The 28,000-nt window shown below is 41.1% G+C and overlaps 1 protein-coding gene across 2 annotated transcripts in view; it reads right to left on the bottom strand.

The window, feature by feature from the left end:
* LOC118217637 (VPS10 domain-containing receptor SorCS3-like) overlaps nucleotides 1-27,402 on the bottom strand; it is a 133,930-nt gene extending 106,528 nt beyond the window's left edge. For both annotated transcript variants that reach the window (XM_035399560.1, XM_035399561.1), the window contains exon 1: nucleotides 26,421-27,402. In XM_035399560.1, the coding sequence (XP_035255451.1) occupies nucleotides 26,421-27,185 (765 nt within the window). In that variant the 5' untranslated portion in view covers nucleotides 27,186-27,402. The remainder of the gene's footprint in view (nucleotides 1-26,420) is intronic.
* Nucleotides 27,403-28,000: the final 598 nt, after the last annotated feature.

The raw sequence follows: 28,000 nt of genomic DNA, 5'->3' as shown, positions 1-28,000 counted from the left end.
ACAAAGGAAATAAAAAACTATTATTGCTTCTCAATGGGCATATGGTGTGTTCCATATAAGGGTATATGATGTGTTCGATTTATGGGCATATGGTGTGTTCCATATAAGGGTATATGATGTGTTCGATTTATGGGCATATGGTGTGTTCCATATAAGGGTATATGATGTGTTCGATTTATGGGCATATGGTGTGTTCCATATAAGGGTATATGATGTGTTCGATTTATGGGCATATGGTGTGTTCCATATAAGGGTATATGATGTGTTCGATTTATGGGCATATGGTGCGTTCCATATAAGGGTATATGATGTGTTCGATTTATGGGCATATGGTGTGTTACGTTACCACGGGTGCAGAAAGTGACATCACCATGACAAAAATTACCAGGTGGCACAGACCATGGGCCCAATTTTGGTGACAATGCACATGCAATTTGACAACTTGAAATGTAAAGAAGTGTTCATTTACACAGTCCAATGCTGGCTATTTAGGCAATGTTAAATTTGTATGGAGTTAATCGAGTAAGCTACTTGAATGAGAGTCACAAGAGAGGTGGAAGACTGGCTCTGCATCCATCAAATAGTGTAAGATATGCGTTTGTCACAACTGTAGTGTTTTGCTTGGCTAGGTCAGTGTTTGAGTGAACCCTTGAAATGTTAAAATGCGTTTCATACGTTTGGCCGGGTCAGGTGGTACATTACAATGCAGGCCTCAGAAGGCCAGTGCATTGTTTGTGGCATGCTGTGTTCTGCTGCCCAACATAGCCATACACCTTGGATGTCACCGACCTCACTAAGGACACATTACAGGCCCCTGATACGGACAGAGGCAGAGTCACACGAGATGAGTGTGATGGATATTACAGAGGCACGGAGTGCAGGAGAGGGCAGGGACCTGGGAGCCACCTATCTACACTCAAACGGCCATCAAAATGGCTGTCAAATCGCCATCGGATGTGCCCAGTTCACTTATAAAATCAACCAATGCTCACACGTTACAAACCTCACAATTTTGCTCATGTCGCCCTGAACGGTGGTGCCTAGCTGACATGTAATGCTTGCAGTGTGAGTATGACAGCAGCAATGGTCTGAGAGCGATGGAGTGTGGGGGATGGGATTGTGCAGGCAGGTCAAGCAAAGTTCAACACTGATAGACAACTTTACTTGATGATGACGTGACACAGAGTTGAAATTCCATGACACTAGAATACTGTCACTGCAAGAATCAACAAAACAAATCCATTGTCCTTTTTATTCCCAGAAATATGTTAGCTCAGAGAAATCTCAATATAATGTCCATTGATTATTTGGAAATTCTTAGAATTATCATTGTTGTCCATTCTGCCATTGCATACACAATGAATATTTTGTGTACAAAAGACCGTGGTTATTTCTATACAAACCACAAAAGAATGTGGTTTGTATAGATTCTATAGATAGCCCACCAATAAGCTTCTTTGCCCAGTACTGGCCAGGCAATCCCTCAATATAGCCAATGGAACCCGCAACAAGTCAACATGGACGGTATAACTTCTGCCCAGTACACTGCCAGCCAGTGGCAAGCTATTACAGTGATGACTGAGAAGCAATTTAAATAATCAAATTACATTTTAAACCGTGTATGAGTTGTTAGGCTCGCGCATTATTTCTCCTGCGTAAACAAACCATATCTTTTTCAGTGGGCATGCTGAAAACATTATGCATGCATCTCCACATTCTTCAGTCTTTATGGCTACAAAGGTTGTCTTACAACAAACGTTTATTTTGCAAAGCTTAAGTCTGTTTAGAAGACTGAGCATTTGGGGGTATTGGATGAAATCACAATACAATGAAAAATGGCTTTACCTCCACAGCAGAGGACAGGTTCAATGAACTCTTATAAATAGGGATACTGAATAATAATTTTGACAATATTGAGAATTGAGAATATTTTGACATGTTGATGGGGGTGGGGGGGGGGGTATCTGGTGCAAACTTCAATCAATAGACCTCAATAAATGGATTAGGAAACTAGATAGCTAATGTGTTTTTTTTTGTTTTGTTTTGTTTTGTTTTTTGTACAATCCTCCAGACCTGCTACTCGTACGGCAAGAGCAAGGGGAGGGCGGTGGAGAGGGGGGGAAAGAGTGGGAGAGAGAGAGGGAGAGGGAGGATGGCAGGCAGGGAGAAAGCACGCCACTCCTGCTTCCACAACCATATAGTATAGGTATATATATATAGTATAGGACGGAGTGTAGCACAGTGGGTAGGGAACTAGACTTGTAACCGAAAGGTCGCAGGTTCGATTCCCGGGTAGGACACTGCCGTTGTACCCTTGAGCAAGGTACTTAACCGAAATTGCTTCAGTATATATCCAGCTGTATAAATGGATACAATGTAAAATGCTATGTAAAAGTTGTGTAAGTCGCTCTGGATAAGAGCGTCTGCTAAATGCCTGTAATGTAATGTAATGTAATGTAATGTAATGTAGTATAAAGTGTATAGAATTTTACACCGCTAATGATCCATAATAACATTTGGTTACCGAGTGTCCTTTTGGAGTCTCCAAATGGCTTTTTTGGAAACCTGCCTGGTCATAGCTCATAAAAAAACAATGCAGAATGCTAATTTGCGGTAGTATTGTTATCAAATTTGAGCCAGGATTTGCCCAGCGTTGTGCCTGTGTCTGCATTGTGTTTCTAAGCTCATCAGGCACAGCCTCAAGCATGTGTATCCACTCAAAATAAAAACCTTTTAGTTGAAAAAAAAATGTCCATTGAGCTTGTACTTTGTTTCAGTAACATTTAGTAATTCTGGCTCTTGGAAAACAAACCTACCTTTCAGAAGAGACCAGGATTATGTCTGTAGTCAAAACGGTATAGAATAGTAACCATTTTATTTTGGGTATGTCATGTTCAGGCTTGTGTTTAAAAAGGCGGGCGATATATATGGAGTAAAACTCGTGATCTAAGTTTACTTCGGGAAAGTGAAAGTGCACTCTAAGTACACTGCCTGGGAATTAGTTCAGAATAAGTGCACTTAAGGCAGCTTCTTTTTTGTAAAGGTTGACAGCTCTGTGCTTCTTTGTAACTGCCAGCTTTCCTGAGGTTGTTGAACAATGCCATGGAATAAGCATAGCCTCCACATCCAGATGTGTCTATAAAGTGACGAAAGCTCTTTTCTTTGTAAATACTGACTTCATTCAGTTTGCCGAGCCCCAATACAGGCATCAAGTAAAACATTTACACATTGCATGGTCTCCCAAAAATCTACAGCGCAATTGATAGTTTGCACATTCCCATCACAGCACGGACAGAGAATGGATACACCTCTGTGTATATTGTTCTGTGTATCGATAAACGTACAAACCGTAAGTGAAGCCAATAATAATGCATTAGATACTGTAGATAAGTACCCTGGGAGTACACACAACAGTGACACAACAACATTTGGAGGGACTCTGATTTGTGTCCTGATGAATGGGTTCTAGGAGACAGTGGGTATGGGTTTAATTTAAATATTATTAATAGCAAAATGCCTAACATTACTATAAAGTGTAGGCTATATTGGGTCTAGTTTACTTGAACTTAATAGGTCAAATAAAATAAATAGCTAATATGACATTTTTACATAACAAAGTGTCATTCCAATTTAATCTGACCGCAGGCTGAGCTTTTCCACCCCCTAGAGAGCCCTTGATACCTTGGCTCCTGACCCCCGTGGCCAGCCCACATAGAGCTAAGGAGAGCTGCAATGCTGTGCACAAAGTTCCATATAAAACCAGAATGGGGCAGGCAGATGAGAACGATAGCCGATTCGCCTGATCGCCTACATGAACGCACTTTGCCACACGCGTTTGTGGTTTGTGATTGCGATTTCAGTCCAACCTTTCTTTGGACATCATAAGTAATGGTGTGTTGTGGTTATTGTTACAGAGCCTCTCATAATGCAGTAGCTCACTAGCCAGGACAAGATTAGCAGTTGGCTGTGGTGCTAACTTGCTGTTTAAAGGAAAGGAAATGAGGTGATCTGTTTGGCAATAATGAAACCAAACCCTTAATCACAGCTGCAGTTAATTTATTGCTATCGAACCAGCCTCTTTTACAACTGCGCCACAGTGCACTAATGCCTAGAGTCATGAAATTACCCAAACTGAGTTGGACACGCCCAAATTCGCCATCGGCTTGACTTATCGCTAGTGTAAGGTAAAATTTCAATTTTCCTAATCAACTCTGTTGTCCCTTCACAACGGGACATATTCTTCCATGGCACGCACACAGGTGGAGTTGTAAAAATTCCACTGCCGTACATGAGTGGAGCTGAGTGGAGCCATAAAATGCCCCAGGGTGGGGACAGCAGCTGAAAGCTGCATGGGACTGTCTTTTGCAATCTTCAAATGGCTTATCCTCCGGAGAATTCAGATGACAGGATATTACCCTCTTGGAGCTGTGGCCATATCAGGTGAAGAAGAACTTCAATTGGGGGCCATAAACTGCTGCTCTGCAATCCATGGACAATGGCCCAGGCTCTCCTGGGTCAGAAAAAAACTACTACCATGGACTGAAAGAATGCATCATATGTATTTTCATGCAGATAACTAAGGATCATATGATAAATGTGGGGGACTGTGAATAATATCATACATAGACAAGCACACTGAACGGGTATGACATGGTATGTGGGGTTATGATCACATGTGAAGCATAGTATATTTATACATAGGTATGCCTACATAAGTGTCTGGGTCACAGATGGGTCACCACCATGGACTCCCATAGAGAAGTATTTGGATAATTGATAGGTAAAATCATAGGATCACATGCCATCGTACAAAGTATCTTATCACTGTCACTGGATTTTGATACTTCTCCTTTGTCTACAGAGTAGGGGGGAAGTGCAGTTTCTCTCTTTCTGGAGGAGTAGGGGGGTTTCTTGGTGGGGCAGATGTGTCCAGACCTTATTTGGACAAACCAAAGGAGCTGTGGGGTGTGGAAGGCTTTCTCAGGATTGGATTTAAGGGAAGTCCAAAGAAACATTCGGGGAGATTCTGCTTAACAGTTCTCCTGGTCCCATAGTCTTTGCTGTACAGAATATTTGGGCATTCATCAAAACTCACTTTGTGTTCCTTTTCTTTGTCCTAATTTATTAGTTTGTATGTCTTTTCTTTTCATAGCGGTCTTTTGTCTTGCTTTGTAAAATAAAGTTTCCATCATTGAAACTGCCTATCCTTGGTTATCGCCAACGATCATATTGTGTCATAATAAACAGTTTTTTCCTTTTTCAGAGCAGCCAATGCACGTAGACGCGATCCCGTATTCACATACATCTTCACTTCACAGGATTTGAAGTTAATGTCGTCAGATAAACATGTTTTCCTCCCTGCAACTAAATTTAATTCCTTACACTTGCATTTCACAATTGTGCCTTGTAAAAACAGGGTCCCATATGCGTATTTGCAGCTGGTGGTACAAACTTTCATGAATGTGTACGTAGTGCTTATGAATGTGGTGCTACATATATAGTTAATTCTTGTTGTTATATAGCTCTTAAGAAGGACAGTTATCTGAAAAGGAGGTATCAGTATAATGTGGCAGTCAGTCTCAGTAAAATCGGGAGATTACAGAGCATGTTTCGCTACTGATGCCCAGCCAGGCTCAGATGTGCCCACAATGTGCTGCCAGGCTTTACGAGGTTTAACCGTTTTTATTATTTTTGAATATTCTGTCTGATTCTGCTTTTCTTACAGCTGGAAATAGCGTCCCCGTGTTGCCAATGTTCATGCTTCTGTTCACTGGAAAATTACATTTACGCTCCAGCATTGTGAAATTATAGAACCGTACTGCGAGCGAATGTTGGTAAAAACAGCAGCATAAACAAAAAGAACAAAAATTAAAGTATATTTTTGCCATATACTATACAATCAGATATTCAAATATTAATTTTATATCTTCTATAACTGTATCTTCATAGAACTCAATCTCAATATAATATTCTATGTACTACATTGCTGGAGAACACAAGCTTTATGACTAGCTTTCTACCTAAAGTATGCAATACCCTTAGGTGTGTGTTTATGCAAAGCAGGCCGACTTTGCTGTAAAATCAATAATGTGACGGGTTTATAAACGTCTCCAAAACTCGTTACCATTCCGCCCCTCAGGATTTAGCGGCTGGCCTCGCCGAGCCTCTCTGAGGGGCCCGCGAACGCGGTTCTCTCGGTCCAGACTGAGGAGGAACCGGCCGACCCCAGGCAGCGAATCGCTGCCCGCGTCACAGGGAAGTGTAAACGGACGAGTAAAACGCTTTATTAATGAAATTTCACACCGCTCCCTTTCGCGTTTCCCAACGCGTGCTTTAATTCCCTTCTTCCGAAAACTCATTTAAGACGACGATAACACTTTTTTTCTATTAGGTGCCTTAATAAGACAGTAGCCTACGCACTGCAAATTGAACTACATTTGTGTGTATTAAATGGAAATTTGGGGACCTTTCACAGTTCTTTGCGTAGTCGTTGATTGTATAGTTATACACTTCCGCCAGGACTTAAAATGAGTTTTGATGCAGTATGAATATTGTTTCCATATCAACACAATTGTAAGGAGTTTTAATTTTAAAAGTGATAATGAAGCTTTTTCCTGCCCGGTCTTATGAAAATACCATAAACTAACACCTTTTTTTAAATAGAAAATTGTCAACAAAGCAAAACCCAAAACTTATTTTCCACCATGATGGTGCATTGACAACCATTACATAATCTTTATCATAATCTTTTTTCCCTCTTTACATAATCTATTCTAACAAATCTACTTGTCACACAAGTAATGACAGTAATTGTTGTTGTTATAATAGCTGTCATAAACTATAGCCATAGCATATTTTTATACATCCAACATTATACCTTTGTAACACTTATAAACACTTATTAATATTTATACATACCTTTATGTAACTGCATATGCATGCATATGTGAAGGCTTTATAAACTGGAGTAAAGCAGTACCTTATTATTTACATCAATATCAGTAACAACCTTCACCTGAGGAAGGAATTAGCTGAACGAGTTTAAAATTAAGTAATGTTATCCCATACCACATTAGCACAAGCATAATGCACAGTCACATTAGCACAAGCATAATGCACAGTCACATGAGCACAAGTATAATTCACAGTCACACATGAGAACACATGCAGAACCAGCAAGCCGTAAAATAAGGAAGCCTGTGGCAATCATTCATTTAAAGGAGGGCAGAAAGTGCCCTGATTTGGGGTTGTGCGGTACAGCATATTTTTGGTAGAGTCCATGTACTTATTACTTTGATCAGACAGATACTTGCTTGGTGTTCAGCCGGTATAATGTTTAGTTTCAATTACAGCTTCCCACAGGTTTTCTCTGAAGTCATTACTGAAGATCACGCCAGCAGTCAAGGCCAGCATCAAAGATGGGACACGGACTTCGAATCATTTATTCTCTCGGCCCGTGGATCGTCTGAACATCACATCATTTAAACATTCTATCAGAATCGCGATCTGAAAACAACTTTTATACTGCATGACACGACCAAAACACCAAAGGTTGTCAAACTTACGACCCCTCGTAAAAACTTATTTTGAGGCCGAGGCAAACAGCGTCTTTACCTGTGACGACGCATTCGACGCAGTCACTATTTAAAAAAGAAATACGTGGTGAGAAACAGCCAGTTTTTCTAATTAAATCAAAGTTCATTATTTTTTCATGTGTCCCTCTGTTGAAATGTGAGAAAGGAGGCCGTGCGATCTGCCAGGAGCTTCTGAGGTGAGCCGCAGTGAGGCGTCACTTTGATGAATTACCCTGACAGTTCCACACCCGTCTAACTTTACCGCAGAGTAAGTCACCTACCTGATTATGCACACGGTACGCAGAATTTATTCATGCGTTCATGTACTCATGTGTGCGCATCTGAGAGAAAGAGAGAGAGAGAACGAGAGCGATGCTAATTTGCGAAAATTTTAAAATCTCTCCACGAGAGTTTAAGTGAAGAAACAAAAGAGGGGCCGGTTTGATTTTCACGGGTTCGTCGCCGCGGACGCCACGCAAGGCGGTAGCTGCCTGATCAAAGATGTTCTCTTTTCCTGAGGAGAGAAAATGACTCCTTCCTCAAGGTCAGGCCGAGAGCAGAAAGGCCTTTTGATGTCTAACACAGGGAAGATGACATGGAGCAGGACAGAGACAAAAGCGATGCAGTTACAAATGATAAAATTCCTCACAAGCAGACGATTTGCACGCCATTTATATTCTCACCTTCGGAGCCTGTGTTTCATTTCCTCCATTTGCGTAGGTGTGCGTGTGTGTGTGCGTGCGTGTGTGTGTGTGTGTGTGTGCATGCGTGTGTGTGTGTGTGTGTGTGGGTGTGTCAATTAGAACCGCTAGCATTGCAGTCATTGTCTGCCTCTTACAGTTGTGGTAAAAATAAAAGACAGGTAAACGCAAAGACTTGCATGATTTGAATATGGTATGGGACGCTGGGCTTGGTTAACACACACAGACTGTATCTCTTCCCAGCCATTTAGATTTGTTACTTTCACACACATTATTTATGTTACAGGGAGTTTTATAAAGCAGTATGTCTGGAAAGGCAGACAAACACTCAGATCACACTTGCTGAAGAGATGAGTTTTGTGCAGAGCACCATCGATGGTAATCACATTTTATGCCCCTGTACTTTTTTTTAAAATAATATGCTTGTTGTTGAATGTATTCACATTCAGTTTATAGACACAGTCAGTCAAAAAAGCAATCACACCCTCCCTTTTTCATTAAAAGTATTTTTTCTGAAGCCAAAAAATAAGATTATTATGCATTAGAGAGTTGCATCATAAGTGAAAAATTGTACTTTTAGTAAGTTTTCACAATTTCACATAGGCTTCCGACAAACAATAGCACCAGCAGCCATTAAAATGTATACTTTGACAATGCCAGTCATATATTTGTTTTCAGACCCAACATCTTTAATAAAAACATATTCTTCCACAGTGGCTCAGTCGCCACAAACACAGACTGGGTTCTGTGGACTTGGTATCACACAATTCAGCCTGGGCTACGTCACTGACTGTGACTTTTCAGTGGTAGGAAACAGATGGCTTTACCTTGCCAGAGGTCAGGTGTGAGTGTAAACTGGCCAAGATTCTTTAGAATGGCGTTAGTGCTCACATTGTTGCAACAGTCCAACAGTGGTCATACGTTTAAATACACCTCTCTTCCAACCAGTGACAGAAGCTTGTTTTATTGACATAAAAAAAACTTTTAATTTTCAATAAAATAAAAAAAATTGCTGTCCAATTCTCACCCTGATTTGAAATGTCCAACCACAGCCCTGTTCACATGCTGACCCCACAGCTGATTCAGGACAATGCAGACATCTGTGGTTCTGCACTGAAATACGTGGTGTCACAAACATGCTTCATTTCACACCACTGACTACAGCCAAGTGCACTTAGAGCAGAGTCAGAGGAGGACCTTTCATACGCGGCTTCACACATGCAGTCCACAGACACTCAATCAACCAGCAGGGGCGCTGGAGAGCATTGAGACGCGGACCCCTAACTGACTGAACCCTTCCACATCCTGGGTGACACGATCGCCAAATGATCGCGATATTTTAAACACATCTCACATGATATCGACTTTTTTTCGTCAGTAAACATGACTCATTTTTAGCGATCAGTCTGTTCTTCTCAGCTTCTCAAAGCCATCCTCCATTTTGTACAGTTAAGTTCCATTGTTGAACTTTTCCATTAGTAGCGGCAGCGTAGCATGATGTTTTGGGAAGTGGGCTTGTGACTAAAAGGCTGTGGATTGGGTTCCCGGCTGGGGTGCACCCGTCGTACCCTCGAGCGAGGCACTTCACCTGCGCTGCTTCAGTATATATCCAGCCGTACAAATGGATTGTGCGGAACGTGAGGGGGAAAATAATATAATCTGTGTGAGTCGCTGCAGTCAGCGCGTTATCAGGAGGAGGGAGCCGGCGTGGATTCGTCGATGCTGAAAGCTGACTTCCCTGGAACCGGAGCGAGGGGAGTTGAGAAGAATTATTTAATTTTTTTTTTTTTCCCCACGGATCCAGGCGACAGGCTGCACAAACGTTAGCGCTCAAACCGTTCCCTTTTCAAAAGCCATAAAACCGAGCCTTAAATACACCCCATGTAAGAGTGAGTAAAGGAACAGGGAAACGGGCGGAACAAGATACAGATTTCAAGGAACTGCCCTTTTCAGATGTAGAAAATGAATATTAAATGTCTGCCTAAGAAATGCCAGGGTAGAATTCCCACTGCACTCTGAGCCCCAGGGCAGTGGACAGCTGTACTGTTTGAGTGATCATCTAATTTTCTATTTTTCAAAACCCACATTTGTCTTATTGGGAAAATAATGTGAAAGACCTTCATTTTACCTTGTGGAATAATTACAGCTTTGGATACTATTTACATATTTTAGTTTCAATTACAGACACCGTGAGAGAAGGCCACCCTCGGGAGATTTTTCATTGGACAACCAAATCCCATTTATTAAGAGTTAAACGTTAGCTGTCAGGATAGCACATGCTTCTGGCAAATCACTCCAAAAAACAGATTCACTCTTATTCAGCCCAAGGAAAACTGAACATCACACCTTCAGTAAACACTTAAACTAAAGACAGGTGTAGCTTGCCCGTTACTTAAAGGGGTAATAAATACTTAAAGGGGTAAAACTAAATCACCTTTTTTTTTTTTTAGTTCTAAAGCCAAATATCCTGTCTCCATCTGGTACCTCACATTACTCCTATGATTAAAAATAAAAATAAAATCTAAATCTAATCTAATAAAGCCCCTCAGCAGACATCAACAAAGAAAGGTAATTACAAGGTTGACTCTAATTTTTGAGCCCTGGTTGGCTTGTCTTTGTGCTTTGCTGTATCTAGCCTTCTTAGCATCCGTCACTACAGCAGCTAACAAGCAACAAGCACTTCTGGAATCTGATCCCAAACCACGGCCACACCCACCCCTCACCACACAAAAAAGATTGCCACGCCCAGAAATGTCCCAACACACATTTTAGAATAACAAATACAGGTAAAAGGTGCAGGAATTTGGTGAAACTAAGTGACATAGATATACAGTGCATCGTAGATATGCCTTAGCATGGTTATTTTACAATATTTTCAAGTAAGAAATCCTGCATAGTCTGCCTTTAAAATTCGAAAGGGGGCAGAGGCAGGCCAAAAGCTGGTGTTGCTGTCCAATTTAAACTTCATTTCACACATCCTTTGTGACATCATTTGCCGCCTTAAGGCTTATTCCGGAGAGAAACCGTTCCATTGTGTTTTGAAAGTTCCATCTATTGCATAGAAAGTTCATTCTCAGCAGTTTATTACAGATATGTCCTATATGTCTGGAGGGTGGGAACATTACACCCCGGTTGGGTGGTTTTTGGGTTAATGTACCACGTCACATGACAGTGTATAACCAGCCAAAGTATGCAGGCTGTGCAGCACTGCCCTGTCCGTCAACATAACTCCAACATTCTGCATCAGTTCAGCCGTGCTTCTGTTTTAAATCCTTCCCGTAATGTTCTGGTGCTCTTTTACCTTTAATTTCCTTATGCCAAATTTGGATTTAAAAAACTGAGCCTAATGATCCACACTCATCTGGCACCCCCCCCCCCCCCCCCAAATAGCTTTTGCCTTAATATGGTCCTTATCTGAGTGCTGACAGTGTAAAACTCAACAACTTTCACACACCAAATGTTAGTTTGTCTTTTTTACTCGAGTCTGATCTCGTAATATGTTACATGCCTCCCTCCATAAACGAGTCAGGTTTGAGGACGTAACAGGCACCCCCCCCCCACGCACACACGCACACACACACACACACACCCCCATCAATCAATTTAGCTTTTGCCTTTATATGGTCCTGATCTGAGTGCTGTGTAAAACTTGAAAACAGTCGCAGACCAGGTCCTTATCGTTACTACAGCATCATGGCTCTTAAAACAGCAAAATATGTATTCTTCACAAACAACAATTCTGACACAGTACATTTGCTGCAAATAATTCCCTCTATCTGTTGTACTACCCTGCAAGTTAGACTGTATATGACTGAAAATGCTTCTTTTGTGACTATAATCTGAGCTCACCAGAGCCCCAGGATCCATTCAGTGGGCTAGAAAGCTTCCTCCTCTCTTATTCTTAAAAGGATGTTTGTTGCATCATTTTAACAGCTGGGAAAGAATCCAGGCACATTCCAAAGAGCGTCTGAATCCATCAACCGAAGGCTTGAATTGAATATTTGGAAAAGCATGCCTTGTGTATTTAGCCATGCAAATTAGACTTGCTAAATATAGGTAAGAGCAAAACTGGCAATTTGTACAGATTAAATCATACAATCTTTTTGTTTTACCCACAGGTTCTCTATGTTTATGGTTTCACTGTTCTCTGGCTCTAGAAGGTAGTCCTTCTTTGCCTAAATTGAGTTCAGCAAAGTCTCAACAATCTCCTCTCCTCCACTTCCCCCTCTCTTCAGAGCTGCAGTGCATATTCCAGGGTCCTGATTAGTCATCAGTGGAGGGAAGCTGCTCACATGCAGGAGAACTTGGGCACAAATGTGTGTGTAGAAATGTGCTTCCAGTAGTGAGATCTCATGCAAATCTTTTGTGCCGGCCAAAGAGACCACAGACCCCCACACCCCAACTCACCTCACTCACTCACACACATGCACACACACACACACACACACACACACACACACACGCATAAACCCCCGTGCGCACGCACACGCATGCAGACACACCATACACGCACACACACACGCATACACACAGGTGCACACACGCGTACGCATAAACACACACGTGCATGCACACACGCACGCAGACACACCACACACACACACACACATGCGCATACACACACATACGCACACACCCATACATACACATACACACACACGCATACACACAAACACGCACATACACATACATACATGCACACACATACTCATTTTCTATTCACAAGAGAAAAGAACAGCTTTGATCTTAGCAGCTACAGCCTTATGTAATGTCAGTAGTGATGAGCAAAGTGAAAATTCCTTGATTTAAACTTGGTGGAGAGATTTAAAATGTTTTAAATTTGTATCTCTCTCTGTCCCTCCTTCTCTGTTCTCTCTCTCCTTCTCTCTCCCCCTCCTTCTCTCTCTCTCTCTCTGACTCACTCTATACAGTGTGGCAGGAGCAAAGATATCCGTAAGATGGAGCAGAAGACGTGGACGCGTCACTGACGCAGGCAGGGCTCTCAAAAATAGCAGGTGGTGTTTCCAACACCTCGACCCCAGAGTAAAGATAAAACGTTGTGTGCATTCTGCCAGCTGCGTGAATCTATCTTCCGGGAGCTTCTGTGCAACATGTTCTATTTACTGTAAGTCGCATAATGGAATCACTCCCTCTAGTGGTGGAACTGAGCACTGCCTTAGGCCTGAGACAAAACTGCATCCAGACCTGTGCATATTAATTATGCATGTGCAAACACCTGAAGGACAGGACAGCGAATGGAATTGATTTAATGTCCCCATGGCATACTTTTAGCCTTTCCCAGATGAGTGTGGGGGGAGGTTTCCCACAGGAAATAAAAGTACAAGTTTCCCAGCATTGGTAGAGCAATGTTTGCAACTGCTGCACTTCACAAGTAAAAGAGGGAGAGTTGGTTTCTCATATTCCCATAGCAACAAATATGTGTGTGTGTGTGTGTGTGTGTGTGTGTGTGCACGTGTGCATGTGTGTGTGTGTGTGTGTGTGTGTGCACGTGTGTGTGTGATGCTGAGGTGTGGGATGGGGATAAGAGGTTTTGAGGGTTAGGGTGGGGTTTGAGGGTGGAGACAGAGGGACACTAGGGTGGGGTTTGAGGGTGGAGACACAGAGGGACACTAGGGTGGGGTTTGAGGATGGAGACAGAGGGACACTAGGGTGGGGTTTGAGGGTGAAGACACAGAGGGACACTAGGGTCAGGTTTGAGGGTGGAGACACAGAGGGACACTAGGGTGGGGTCTGAGGGTGGAGACACAGTAGAAGGAACACTTTTGTACCCCTTGAGTTTCCACTTTCACTACATGGGTCAAACTGGAAGGGAGAAGAGGGGTTACAGATTATATAAGTATTTTTTTTACATGTTACTTACACTAATCTAATTATGCCAAGTGAAAATGTTTTCATACTAAAATTGTTTTAATAATTTTTTTTCAGTAATTTTCAATCGTAATTATATATTAAAAAGATTTGTTTTAAACCCAATGATGGGTTTTATCTGATAGAATAAAATGCATAACAAATCCCAGAAATTTTCACAGAAGTTAATTAAAAGATCCATGGTTATTCCTAAATTCTCAGTAAAATCACACAATCATAATTAATGTACTAAATAACACAGTTCCCATCCAGAAAGATTTACATTTTTTTCACAATGAGACTAAATAAGTGTGAAAAACATGTATCTGTATTCAGTGAAATTATATTTTTTTCTTCTGGATTTAATGTCACTCAAATTCTGAAAGAAGTAGTAAAACTATAATAAAACTGCTTATGCCAAATAGTACAAAAGAATACAAAACCTTGTAATTACTTATAAGCTGTAACATCACAACTATGTCATTTTCTAACAATCTCTGTTCTAAATGTGCTGCTGAACACCCTGCTGTTTGTCCAACAGACAAATCCCACAGTTGGTAATTACTCCTCAATCTAAGATCAATTTTCTTGCTCCCAACAGTTTTTCTGGATCAATTCCTTCAGCAATTAACAATTCCTTGTCTGCAACTCAAGGCAGAGTCTCTACAAACCTTACAGTACGTTACAGCCAGAGACAAGCGCTCAGCTCGAGCGGAGAGCGAAGACGGTCGTGGAAAAAGAGGCCTCGCTTCGCAGTGCTAGCGTAGCTTCCCCACGAATCACAGACTTACTGACACGTGTTCACAGGTTCCTCAACGCATTAATAACCAATACTGGGAGGCGGTAGACTCAAAACAAAACACACAAAAAAACATGAATATTAAAATAAAACAAGAGCTATTGTAAATTGATGAGCTTCCTTTTGAATGTGAGCCCGTACTTTGTGATAGGACACGCGGTGCAAACGCGAAGCGCGACGGTGAGCTAGCGCGATGTGCTGCCATCAGCGGTGCGCTAGCTTTCGGCGATGACAGTTTGATGTAGAGGCACAAACAAAGCGACGGGTAAGCGGAAATGTAGCAAAAACGTCTGACTGTTTGTTCTTTGTGCTATTTATTGTGTGGTTAAGCGCTCCAGAACTGCGTGCCTCAGCCGTCCCCCCTGACCCCCCCCACACCCTACACACACTGCATTAACACTCCTACTGAAGTCCTGAGAGTATTTAAGACTTGGCGCAATGAGGCCTGCCCTGGTACCACAAGCTGTTAATTACAGTGATTAATTGACGGGAAACAGGATCAGAACTCAACTGAGTACTTGGACGAACTCCAGATTTACTGGACAAAAGGTCATTTTTTTACTGCCTCGAAATGACACACATGCTGACACTGCTCACTGACAGCATAACTTTCCAGGTGTGTGTGTGTGTGTGTGCGTGTGTGTGTTTGAGAGAGAGAGAGAGAGAGAGAGAGAGAGAGAGGGAGGAGAAAGAGAGAGAGGGAGAACGAGAGGAGAAAGAGAGGGAGAGAGAGGGAGAGCTTTTAGTCACTTCATTTTATTCTGCCTCAGATAGATATATGGGACATGAATGGCACATAATATTATAGAATAGGCAGTTCTAAAGTGTTAAATTACATTTTTATTGCACTTTATAATGAGGCACAATTTCAGCCAAGTATCTAAAGCACACACTCTGCACTCGTTTTAATACCATGTTTGCTTCAGAATTGCATGATTATTATGATAATCATCACGCAATGTGAAGAGTGTCTCTCGGATGACTTTGCCTCAAAGTTTAGTCACCTCTCCCACAACTGGCCATTAATGGCGGCCATTTTGTTAAATAATGAGCGCGCAGCAGTTGCAATGGCAGTGACAAATCGTTTCTGAGAAAAAGAGGACGTATGGTTGGCCTAACTGACCTTTGACTGCCTGGTGTCACTGAGGAAGCAGACAGAGCTTGGCACACACACACACACACCACTGGCCACTCCCCCTCTTTTAACACCAAAAACAATTTGAGCCACAATCTGAAGGAATGAATGAAACACTGCATCTATAAAGCACTTTTCCAGATGCTCAAAGTGCTTTACAGTGATTAGGGGAAACTCACTTCGACCACCACCAATGTGTAGCACCCACCTGGGTGATGCACCGCAGCCATTTTGCAACAGCACACTCACCACATATCGGCTGAGGTGGAGAGGAAGGTAACAGTTTTTGACCAATTAAATCAGGGGATGATTAGGTGGCAAGTTTGAGAGAGCCAGGTTAGGAATTTAGCAAGGACACCGGGGAACCCCTGACCCTTTGCGATGAGTGTCATGGGGTCTTTAATGACCACAGTGAGACAGGACCTCGGCCTACCTTCTCATCCAAAAGACGGCATCTCCTACAGCACAGTGTCCCCGTCACAGCACTGGGGCAATTGGGGTTTATTCGACCTGAGGGAAGATTGCCCCCTGCTGGCCCACCAACACCACTTCCACTGATTTAGCTCTCCTAATGCCCTTCAGAAATGGTGGGCATTCTTGGTGAAAGTTGGTGCGAGCACCCTGGAATTGTGCCCAGTCTTCACACCTAAACCCACGTACTGTGCCAGGTTTACCAATCGACAATAACAGCACCAGGCAGCAACCTCTGAGCGGTCCAGGGACATAAAACTGTTTTAAAATTCCCACTGATTCATTTCTGAGTATTACCTTTCAGGATTCAAAGTTCTTAGCCCAGTGGGTGAACACCCAATGAAGTTCAGCTTTTAAATACTTATGGGGCTGTTCTCCCATTCACTGTGGGGTAATATGTATGCGTTTACATGGCACTGCACAACCAGGTAACACAAAAGGATTTCTGTAATGAAAGGCAGTGGCGGGAGAATGGGGGTTTCATTATACCTAAAACTGGCAAAGCTACCATGTGCCATTAGTGACTCATTCATTTGAGTCATTGTGGATCACTGTGGAGAGAAAAAGTATTTATTTATTTATTTATTACTATCACAGAGTATGACTTTTATATAAAGTTTGCACTCTTTCTCAGATAGGAGGCAAAATATTCCAGTTATAAATACTGTGGGACAAACAGAATTCCTGCTCCTGTTCCTTAAATGCAGCGCAGGGAATGAGACTGCGCTGAAGCAGAGCCTCAGCACTTCTGAGTAAGGCTTACACTGGCGTGACTAAAAGCAAAAAAAACTGCATTGTGCTCCGTTTAAAATGCACATCTGCTTTTTTCTAACCAAATGTTTCTTCTCTGAAGACCAACACAGTACATTGTCATGTACGAATACATTTGTTATCCTAAACATTTTTCATTCAGATTTTAACCTGAAGAGATTATGTGATCTATATGACCTTCATAAGAAATGATGATATTACCTCGATAACAGACAAACAACTTATCCAAAAGCACTGGATATGCATTCATAAATTCTTATGTCACAGACCACAAATATTCCTAAGTCATACCATGACACTACAGATGCAGCAAGTGACATTACCATGATATACCAAATAGCATGTGCCCTATCCCCATTCACTGCTTTTAACATAAGCATTTATGCATATCTATGTAGTGCTTATGAAGGGGTTATGTAGCTCTATAAAGGCCAGATATAGAAAGTGAAATAGTTTGGCTGTGCTTCAATGCCTATTTTATTTCAAACGCATACATTTCCCATAAACACCCTGCCGTGGACAGTGAATAGTACCGTGGCTGATATAACTTAGGAAACTTAGAAAGCACACGAGGGGCCTATTTAGCTCCTCTTATTTTCCAACCTTGGATACATTTCCCCATAATTCATTACCTCCCCTGAATTTCAGTCCTATTTTATTTATCCTGGTGTGCCCACTGCCAGGGAAGAGGAAGTGAGTGCAATAAATTATTTATTAATCCAGAAGGGTCCATTTTTCCCCTTTAATTAGTGTTTACAAACAAGTTCCTCAGACTTCTTCCCCTGCAAACGAAGTTCAGTTTCTTGGCGTGGCGCCACACTTGAAGAAGGGTGATTTTGGTCCAGACTCTTAGACAAGCAAGCCAAGATTACACTCGACTTTCGCCACCCAACAGTTAATTTAATGTTCACAGAGATCATCAGTATGATGTAGTGAGGAAAAGATAAAGAAATTAAAGGCAGCATTACCTGAAAATAATTACTATTTTCATCTGATCCGCTGTGGCGACCCCTAACGGGAACAGCCGAAAGAAGAAGATTCAGAAAATATTTAGTCTAGCACTATGAAATTTTACTTCAAACAACATTGACATATCAGTAGTCATTAGCCGTTGCAATTACATTCATAACTCATTTTAGTCAGATACAATTAAAACCGAGGTACAGGCAGTCTGATGTTACATCCATGCCACCTAGTCGGTATGATTGTATCAGAGGTGCGGAATAATTCAGTAAATGAAAACACCCTGTAATATATGTACACAGGTTAATTTTTGGCACATACTAATGTGAATCAAGGAAACACACTTCCAGTGGTAACATGAGACCAGCCATATCCTCAGATTATGAAGCATGAGGCTTTATTCATGAAAAAAGACAAGCGACTTCATAACGTACCATAAAGTGAATTATGGTAATATCCAAATAGATGAGGAAATCTGCTTCTGTTTGTTTTTAACACCCAGGTAAGCTTTTACAAAGCAAATAGCCGACCGTACGGACCAATCTGGTGTGTGCTTATTATAAATGCCTGTGACCAGGTGGCTGTTTCTTTTCTATTAACCACTTGGAGCATCCAGAAGATGAGGCTATGTCAACACAGCAAGCAAATTAGCTGAACACATTTAACATTAAACACTGAACTAACTTAAAAATTCAAACACATTAATGAGTCCAATTGAATGTCTTTAATTACATTTTTTTAAATGCCTAAGGTCTCCCCAAAATAACTTTCAACACAATCTAGTGTCCCTAATCTGCAAATCTGAAACCCCCTCCATGACCTCCCTGGGTACCAACCCTCTCGTTTTCTCTGCAGATGCCATTCCATAAACATATAAAGCAAAAAAGCACGTTGTTTGTTATAGCAATTCAGAGGCGGCATAACTATAACAGCTGTTACCTTTATACGGGGGGGGGACAAAACAGGGACATTTTTTGGCCAACTAGCATACAATTCCTGCTAGAATACAATACGAAAATCCTGACTTTTCAAGGACAGGTAACTTTTCTAAATGATGTATGATTTGATTTATTGCAAATAAAAATACAGCCCTATACCCTTATAAATTACTTCTGGAACAGGTTTTTTTTTTTATTTAGCTTGCTCAAAAACAGTTATTTGGAAATATTTCCCGCAAACGTCACATTGCCCCGTTCCTTAGGCCGGTGGTAGAGGACTGCACATGTACAAATCTGAAATGGCTGTGGTAGCTGCATTGTACATTAAGTCATTGACCGTGTTTCATCAATCAAGCACTACATTTATGGCGACTCTCCCTTACGTTTGAAAAAGGAGAGAATCTTTTTGAATCTTTTTTTAAACACATGACTCCTTCGTCTTTAGGAACAGCTGCCTGTTAGGGAAGTTGCGAGACGGCCACTCTGGGGATGGCTGGCTATTTTGTACGGAATTAAACAACCTGAAACATTAAAACCGTGTTCTTACTAATGAGACGTGTCAACATTTAAAGGTGACAGTGCCTGTCTATTGACACCCGTCCAAAACCAGAGATGGAGCGATGAAACAATGTTGTTTTCCTGCCATGAGAAAAACAGATCTTAAATAGCGGCAGTGCATTTAAATAAGCAGGCTGTGGCTGAGCTTGTTTACATACCAGTCTCAGTAAATACCCCACTAAATTGAAAACACTCGGCGACAGACAATTTTGCAGCCCTGAAGGTAATTTGCGACATACTTAGTAAATATGGTCCTTAGTTTTGCTATTTTTAATTTGTTAATCCGATATAATGATGTACAATTACAGAAGAATTTTCACCATAATGAAGAAAAAAAGCCCAAACACCTGTCTAACAGATCAGAAACACTCTTCAGGGGGCAGGTGTGGATGTAGTGCCTACTATCTGCAGAAGACTTCAAAAAGAGAACTACAGAGGCTACACTGCAAGATGCAAACCACTAGTACACCACAAAAACAGGATGGAGAGGTTACAGTTTGCTAAGAAGTACCTAAAATAGCATGCAGAGTTATTTTAGGTACTTCTTTGAGCAAACTGTGGGGGCCAAAAGGAAAGTTCAAAAGCACCTCCACCCCTCATCTATGAAACATGTAGGTGGGGGTGTCATGGTTTGGGTATGTACGGTGCCACAGGTACTGGCTGACTTGTCTTCATTGATGAAATTCTTGTCTAGCCAAGTCATTAACCCCAGTCTTTATCCAAAAGAACATGTGTTTCATATGCTTAAGTGAAAAAGGCAACTTGCCCCCAAAACAAGCAGGAGCTGAAGATGGCTGCAGTACAGGCCTGGCAGAGCATCACCAGAGAAGATACTCAGCACCTGGTGATGTCTATGGGTCATGGACCTCAAGCAGTCATTGCATGTATATGCCACACAGCAGTACATAATATTTATATGTCCCAAACATTATGATGCACTGAAATGAGGGAACTATGTATAAAAAGTGCTGCAATTTTAAAATGGTGAAGCCAAAATTGATTTAAAAATTACCGTTAAATAAAAGCTGAGAATGTGCACATTGACAATACGTGAATTGTTTTGATTAAAACTCTAAAATTGTGGAGTACACAGCCAAATCAAGAAAAAATATGTCTTTGTTCCAAACACTATGGTACCTACTGTGTATATATTATATATATATATATATAGAGAGAGAGAGAGAGAGAGAGAGAGAGAGTAGAAGCATATGGGTATCCTTTTAAAATGAATTTTATTAAATACCAACTGACTTGACTTTCCTTCGCATATTTGCATAGTTATTGGCATTTTGACCTACTGAGAAATGCTGATATCCGCATGAGCGACTATTTATACATTACCATCCTCCACATGAGTCTCATCATAATAGAGTAAGTAATGGCATTTGATGCTATGAACTGTGCCTACCTCATAAGCACACGGCCCAAAGCCTGCTTATTTCTTCTGCAAAACACACTGACTCCGATCTCATGGACACAAAGCATAGGTCCTTAGCTCTCCAACTGCTCTGCATTGAACGACAGCCTGTTGAAATGAACTATACTCGGGTGTACTCCATACATTATTCCACATTAGGTTGCATTCTGTACACAAGTTATGCTCCTGAGTCGAATTTTGATAGTGTCCTGCTTCTGTTGTATTTGGTGAAGTACGTCAAAACGCATGACTGGGAGGTAATGTTCTTCCTAGGTAATGTTCAGTGCCCTTCTGTAGTGAGCTCTATCCCTTCTTCACAGGAAGTGAATTTCACTAAGACTTTTCATTTGAGCCATATATATCTTTCATTGACACATCATAGACCATAATAAGCATTGCACAGGCATTCATAATTGCCTCTGCCAATAACTGCACTTATAGTGTGCGTCGCTGGGTTTACCATGGGAATGCCCATATGCATGCTTGAGTAACAGTGTTAACCAGAATTCCTACACCTTCCTAAATCTTTGGCTATGAACAAACCTGAGACAATAAGCATTCAGTGATAACGTAGTCTTTCCATCCATAGGCTCATTTGCAGACCGTGACCATAGCTCACATGCAAGGCAAGTAGAGAAGTAGAAGTATGACACCTCAGAGTTTCCCTTTAAATGCGTTATGAGTACAATCACGCTGTGGGTCCCCCAGTTTTACTACAGTAAAATACAGTATTTAACTACATGTTTTCCTTTGCTTCACTGCAACCCTAATCTGCAGACCATGCTACAGTACATTAACAAAGCCCAAAGATACTCCCCAGCATAGAGGATTGATTTGTGCTTTTACAGCTCCCTTTCAGAGTTTTCTCTCACAGAACAGCGGACTCTAGGACACAATGTAGAAAGACCTGCCCCTCCTCTGCCATCGAGCCAGTTGGCTCCTTCATATTTGAAGACCGTGGTGCCAGAGCTCTTGCATCAAAGCGGGAGTCAGAGACAAGGACAGGGGGCTCTCCCCTGGTCAGCCGGGGAAGCCTCTGCAGCTAGAGAGAGGGTACAGCAAGGGAGCGCGTAACGGCCTGCGTGCGGAGTCCACCGTGGTTAAACAAAGGAGCCAGGCGCCATCTCGCTGTCCAGATTAATCAAACACACAGTCAGGGCCACAGCAATGAAGACAAAGCGCTCGGGTTTGGGGGGGGGGGGGGGGAGGGGGTTGGGGGGAGATTCTGAAAACTGGTCTGAAAAGGCATTGCACTCCCAGGGAACGACAACTCCCCAAGTGGATGTGCCTGAGCTAAACCCATCTCAAGAGTTAACAGTCTTTGCAAAGAGTTAACAGTCTTTGCAAAGAGTTAACAGTCTTTGTAAACTAGAGAAGACAGACAGCAACCTTTAAATTCTTGTGTTCTGTTTTCTTATTAGCACATGTTGGAACTGTTACCCAGGATATTACTGGGATTGTAATGCAATACAGAAAAAATCAATGCAAAAATACTCAATATAACCTATATTATCTTAATCAAAATTTAAAAAAAAATATATAAACAATATAACAATACATCTTTGTGAAAAAGATGTGTGACATAAAAAAAATGAAAAATCACTATAATGAAGGCATGGGGGCATAAATCAAGAACATGCTAACAGCAATGTGCAACCCTGACCCATATATCAGACAAATAACCTATACTTCTAATTAAGATAAGGCGAAAGTTTAGGATGCTTTGGTTCAAATAACATGTAGCATAACATTTAATGTGAAATCTTTCAGTCTCATTTTGCATCCAGCAGTATTATTGCATTGGACACTACTAGGGCTGTCAAAAAATATTTGAAGTTCAAAAACTATTCGAAAATCTTTTTTTTTTTAAGTTCGAACCTAAATTTGAGCAATCGAATATTAGTTTTGGATCCCGCGTTTTTGATTTGGAGTTTTGTAATTAACATAAATATACAGGCTTTAATTTCAAGCGGCGAAACATGTTCATGCACTCAAAGTTCATTTCCTGTGCTAACGTTACTTCCTCTGTCACATCAAAAATTTTGAAAACTAAGGGTGAAAATGGCAGCAGCATTGGAGGAGTTGCTCCCACTAGCTGGTAGTGGAAGCCCTGTTTGGGAAGTAACACAGGAAATGAACTTTCGCCACAACAGTCCTGCTTTTAAATGTAGCAAGCTATCTTGACCCTTGCTTTCAGAAATTAGTGCCAATAACCTCCGGTGATACTTTCAGCTCCATGGACACCTAACGTTACTGGTCAGCTAACAATTTAGGCTAAATAATGTTCCCATATGGCAGGCTATGTTTCCTTTCTGTTCTGAAGATTTTGATGAAATTGGATGTTGAAAGAAGTTAAACAAACTAAACAGAGTAATTTATGTTGTTTAGGCTACAGGTATTAGCCGTTTGAATAGTTTTTGTATTAAGAATTAAACAAGGATTTCCCATAAACAATCATTTCCCTATTATTGTGATTCATAAATTCCGAGTTGTGGCAAATTAGATCCACGAGAAAGTTCTTTATTCATTTGCACATTAGGCTATAGAAACTGCAGGGGGCTCATTTATAAAATGAACTGTGTGCACGTCAACTTGTCTCTACCTCGAGTCATGTTGAAATTTTATAAAAAACACTACTTTGACGTGATTTTCTACGTAGTCTACGCGCCACGTAGTTAATTTAAAATACGTTTTATAAATGAGGCCCCCAGATGTAGTAACCTAGTGTGAAAGTTCACCGATGTCCTCTATTCTACTGCTTGCTTGTGGAAAATAACGCTTAGGCCAATTTGGAGGGAGCGTCACGTGCATATTGCGCCTGACAATAAGCAGCTTATTTTTGTGAACTATAGGCAAATGATATTCGAATATATTCGAACGCTAACTAATTACAAAATCTAATATTCGAACTCAATTTCATGGCACTTTTGACAGCCTTAAACACTACCAGAAGGTCAACTAGCTAGCAGGAAAGTTGAGAAAATGTTGAGAAACACATCCATATTCAACCAGGATCTGACCTGGTCATGACCCCATTAAAGGATGTCTAGGCTTATATGATGCCTTTTCAACCAACCCATGCCTGCTGGTACTGCACAGACCTTTTTTCATATTACAGCAAGTTACATCTATGTAGGTTAAACAAAGATGGCTTGTTTTTATTATTTCAACAGAGCGAAGCAAAATGGTCTTCAGGTGCAATCAGTGACGGCTAGCCAGCAAACCAGGCTCCCAAAGCTGCCCATTCCCACAGCGGGCTCACTGACTAGCCCTTAGCCATGGTAATGCAGCTGAAATAACTATGCTGTACTGTATATTAGCTCCCTTAATGAATAAATATCAAGGAACTTTAGCGTTATGCAAATCAGTGGGTGTGTAACACTAAAGCAGTTTGGTCAATTATTCGGACTGCAGCTGCTATGTAAGACAAAACAACGCAGAGGAGAGTAAACAAAAACAACAGCTAAAATAGGCTACTGCTGAGTTTTATCTATGTTAAACACAGTTAGTATCACTTGTGAAGATAATATACATACAATTACAGGTGATAATGTGCATGACTAGCTTGCCCTGACTGGATGCCACTGTAAAGCATTTATAAGCAACTTTATCTGCTGGATAACAGAACATTAATGACAGAAGCTGGAATAATGATAAAATGGCTGCCACATGAAATGTGACATGTGCTATTTCATTTTTTTAATGGTTGAAATTGTTTCATTTGAAAGCCCATTCAAAGTGAAACCATGCATGTTAAAATCACTCTTTTAGCAATCATAAACCACATTTGCATATAATGTACACACACACACACACACACACACACAAACAGGCTATTTCTAGCCTTTATTATAATATGAGGAAAGAAACATTTTCATCCAGCTAAATATTAAGCACAAACTGAAATATGTATATGAAAACACATAAAATATTTTACATTTAAATAGTGCTGTCTTCTCCAAAAAGGTTCAAATTAGAAAGCTGTATGTGATATGACTTCTATCTTTTGTGTGTTAAATATTCATTTTTAGTTAATTTGAATATTTATTTCCCTTTCTTTTGTTATTATTATTATTATTATTATTATTATTATTATTATTATTATTATTATCTCTGATTTATGGTATATATTCCTTCCAACAGAGAGCATGAATTAAACTGCATTTAAGGGAACAAACCCATCTTACATTTGTTTCCTTTATTTAAAAAAGATCTGTTGAATGTAAGTTACATATTACATATACAGATATGCAGTTAAAATTATGCAGATCGACTTTTTTTGGGGAGGGGGCTCATCCTTGAACTCTGAAACATCATCACCACAATCTCTAATCACAACAATGTTGAGATACAACAGGGAAAGGTATCAGTGAATTTCCTCTGTCCATTTAAAGACATCTATCTATTGCTCCCTCTCTCTCTCTCTCTCTCTCACACACACACACACTCTCTCTCTCTCTCCCTCCCTCCCTCCCCCTCTCTCTCTCTCTCTCTCTCACACACACGCACTAAGGCATATACACGCAGAAACTATATGCATTGTCTAAATACTCAAAATGGATATATTCATTAAAATTGATTAAAACCCACAAATCAAATACATGGACATTGAGTTTGTCGGAATCAGTAAATATTATAATTCCAATTACTTGCAGGTAATGGTACTTCATTAATTCACTGTCATCACATTACATGAATAATCTATTATTGACTATGCATCCGTGCAAGCCAACGCATGACTAGTGTAATTTATACTCTCAGTCCTGTGCTGTAATTGCAAGCATACAGTGCAAAATTCAGCTCTCAGAGACTTCTTGAGCTTTTTCATTTCTGCTGGATGAACGCAAAACACCGTAGCGCCACAGCGATTGCTGTAATGCACGTTTGGATCGTGTGGCGCGCGGCAGCTGCAGCAAACCTGAGCGCATCTTCATAATTTTAAAATGTAAATAGCCAGCATGTACTATTTGATTGTGTCTCGGGGGAAAATCGGATTCGATTTTGCCTAAAAGAAATTCTATTTTAGGGGATATAGGCCATAACCAAATCTGCGCACCTGTTACTGTAAAACATGTAAACACAATCACGCTGGAGATTCATTACGCACGTAAACTGCGGATAGACTTAATGCTCTAAACAGGGTTTATTAGTATCAGGATTCCCTTCACACATGTGATAGGCTGCATAATGCGTAATCAATACGAACTAGAACGCATATAACTTACGCTGCTGTTGTGTCCAGACCAATGCACCATTGCTTGGTTGTGAGCGGAATCCCCAGACAGCGGGAAAGTGGTGCTGATTAGTTTGGGTTCATCTTTCCGAGGGTTTGTCACTTTGTCATCGTCTCTGTTCCAATTAAATTCGGAACTCAGCCTGTGCCCGTCCAGTGAGATACCAGCGCTCTTTCCCTCACCCAAAAGCGCCCCGCCAGGAAAGGGGCTTTTCACACCATTTGTTGATTCGGACAGTTCTGGTCCACTTCGTTTTGCCCTCACAACGTGCGCATTTTTCTTAGTGTCGACGAATGCGCGGTTAGCAGAGTTTTGAGTTACTTGATCACTTAAAATGGCAAATACTTCCGCCTCCCTGTTATTTTGATGAGAGATTGATAGTTTTTTGCTTTCACCATCCTGCGGTGACCAGTATGGGGACATTTCACTAAGAAGTCCATCCACTCTTCCATCTTTAACGAGTTTCTTCACATCCCTGGGAAAACGGTTTGCTACCAGGGTACCACCGGTTACTCCCGTTTTTAGATCTGCGGATAGGCGAGATTCTTTGGGGATATGTTTTGAAAATGTTGTCCTCGTCTCCGCCAAATTAACGCGCTTTACCAGCGGTAACTCCTCTCGCTTTATTTTAACTGGCGATGGGCAAGGTGCACAGGTTATCTCTGCCTTGGCAGTCGCCGGAATTTGAGTGAAGATCAAAAGCCAGGTCCACAGAAGTACAGGAAAGCCCGGGCACGAGGTAGCCCTCGTCTCCATCTCTGTCTGAGAATCGACTGGAATTTACAACAAACCCTGTTTTCTTTAAATAATCTGGGGGCTGGAAACCACCTCCCAAGTTGTGAGATTGTTACACGCGCCGCTTCTGTCTCCGTTGCTCTCAGACGTTTTTAACTAAACAATTCACGTTAAAGAATTTCATCAAATGAGCCGCCACGCGGGGAGGAGCGGAAATAAAGCCAAGCCGCTAGATCTGCGCCAGGAAGACTGTGTGTGTGCGCGCGCGTGTGTATGTGTGTGTGTGTGAGTCTGTCAGAGAGATAGAGAGAGAGAGAGAGAGAGAGAGACGCATTGGGAGTCAGGATGGAGTCTGATCCAGTAAGCGGACGGTGCTGTAGGTAGTTTTCTTATGAATACCTCAGGGTATTACATACCATACTCATTCACGAATCAGTTATTGGCCCTCAAATTGAAGCTCTCAATTGAACATCAAATGAATCGGATTAATGTGTCTTCTCAATTACACACTTAATTGCCTGTACAAAATATATTCAGTTAAAATGTACCATTTCTATCATTCTTCCTGTTCTGCTGCATAAAGCAATATATAGCCTACTTAAAGCGGTCTTGTGCTTATATCTGTCGCACACGAATCCTGTTAAACACTACAGCGCAGGATACAACGATCTTTTTCGATTTAAAGAATCTCGGTAACAATTCTTGTTCGCACTGAATGAGAGCAAGTCAGCATATATGACAACGGATAATTAATCGGTACTGTTGTCCTTTGCTTCCGTTTGGAAACGTTTCACTATATTCCGATACATATTCGTATTTTCCAAATAATTACTGTT

Source organism: Anguilla anguilla, chromosome 18, assembly GCF_013347855.1.
Source record: "Anguilla anguilla isolate fAngAng1 chromosome 18, fAngAng1.pri, whole genome shotgun sequence".
In the NCBI taxonomy this organism is placed as follows: Eukaryota; Metazoa; Chordata; class Actinopteri; order Anguilliformes; family Anguillidae; genus Anguilla; species Anguilla anguilla.
This window is presented reverse-complemented; position numbering and strand designations above follow the sequence as displayed.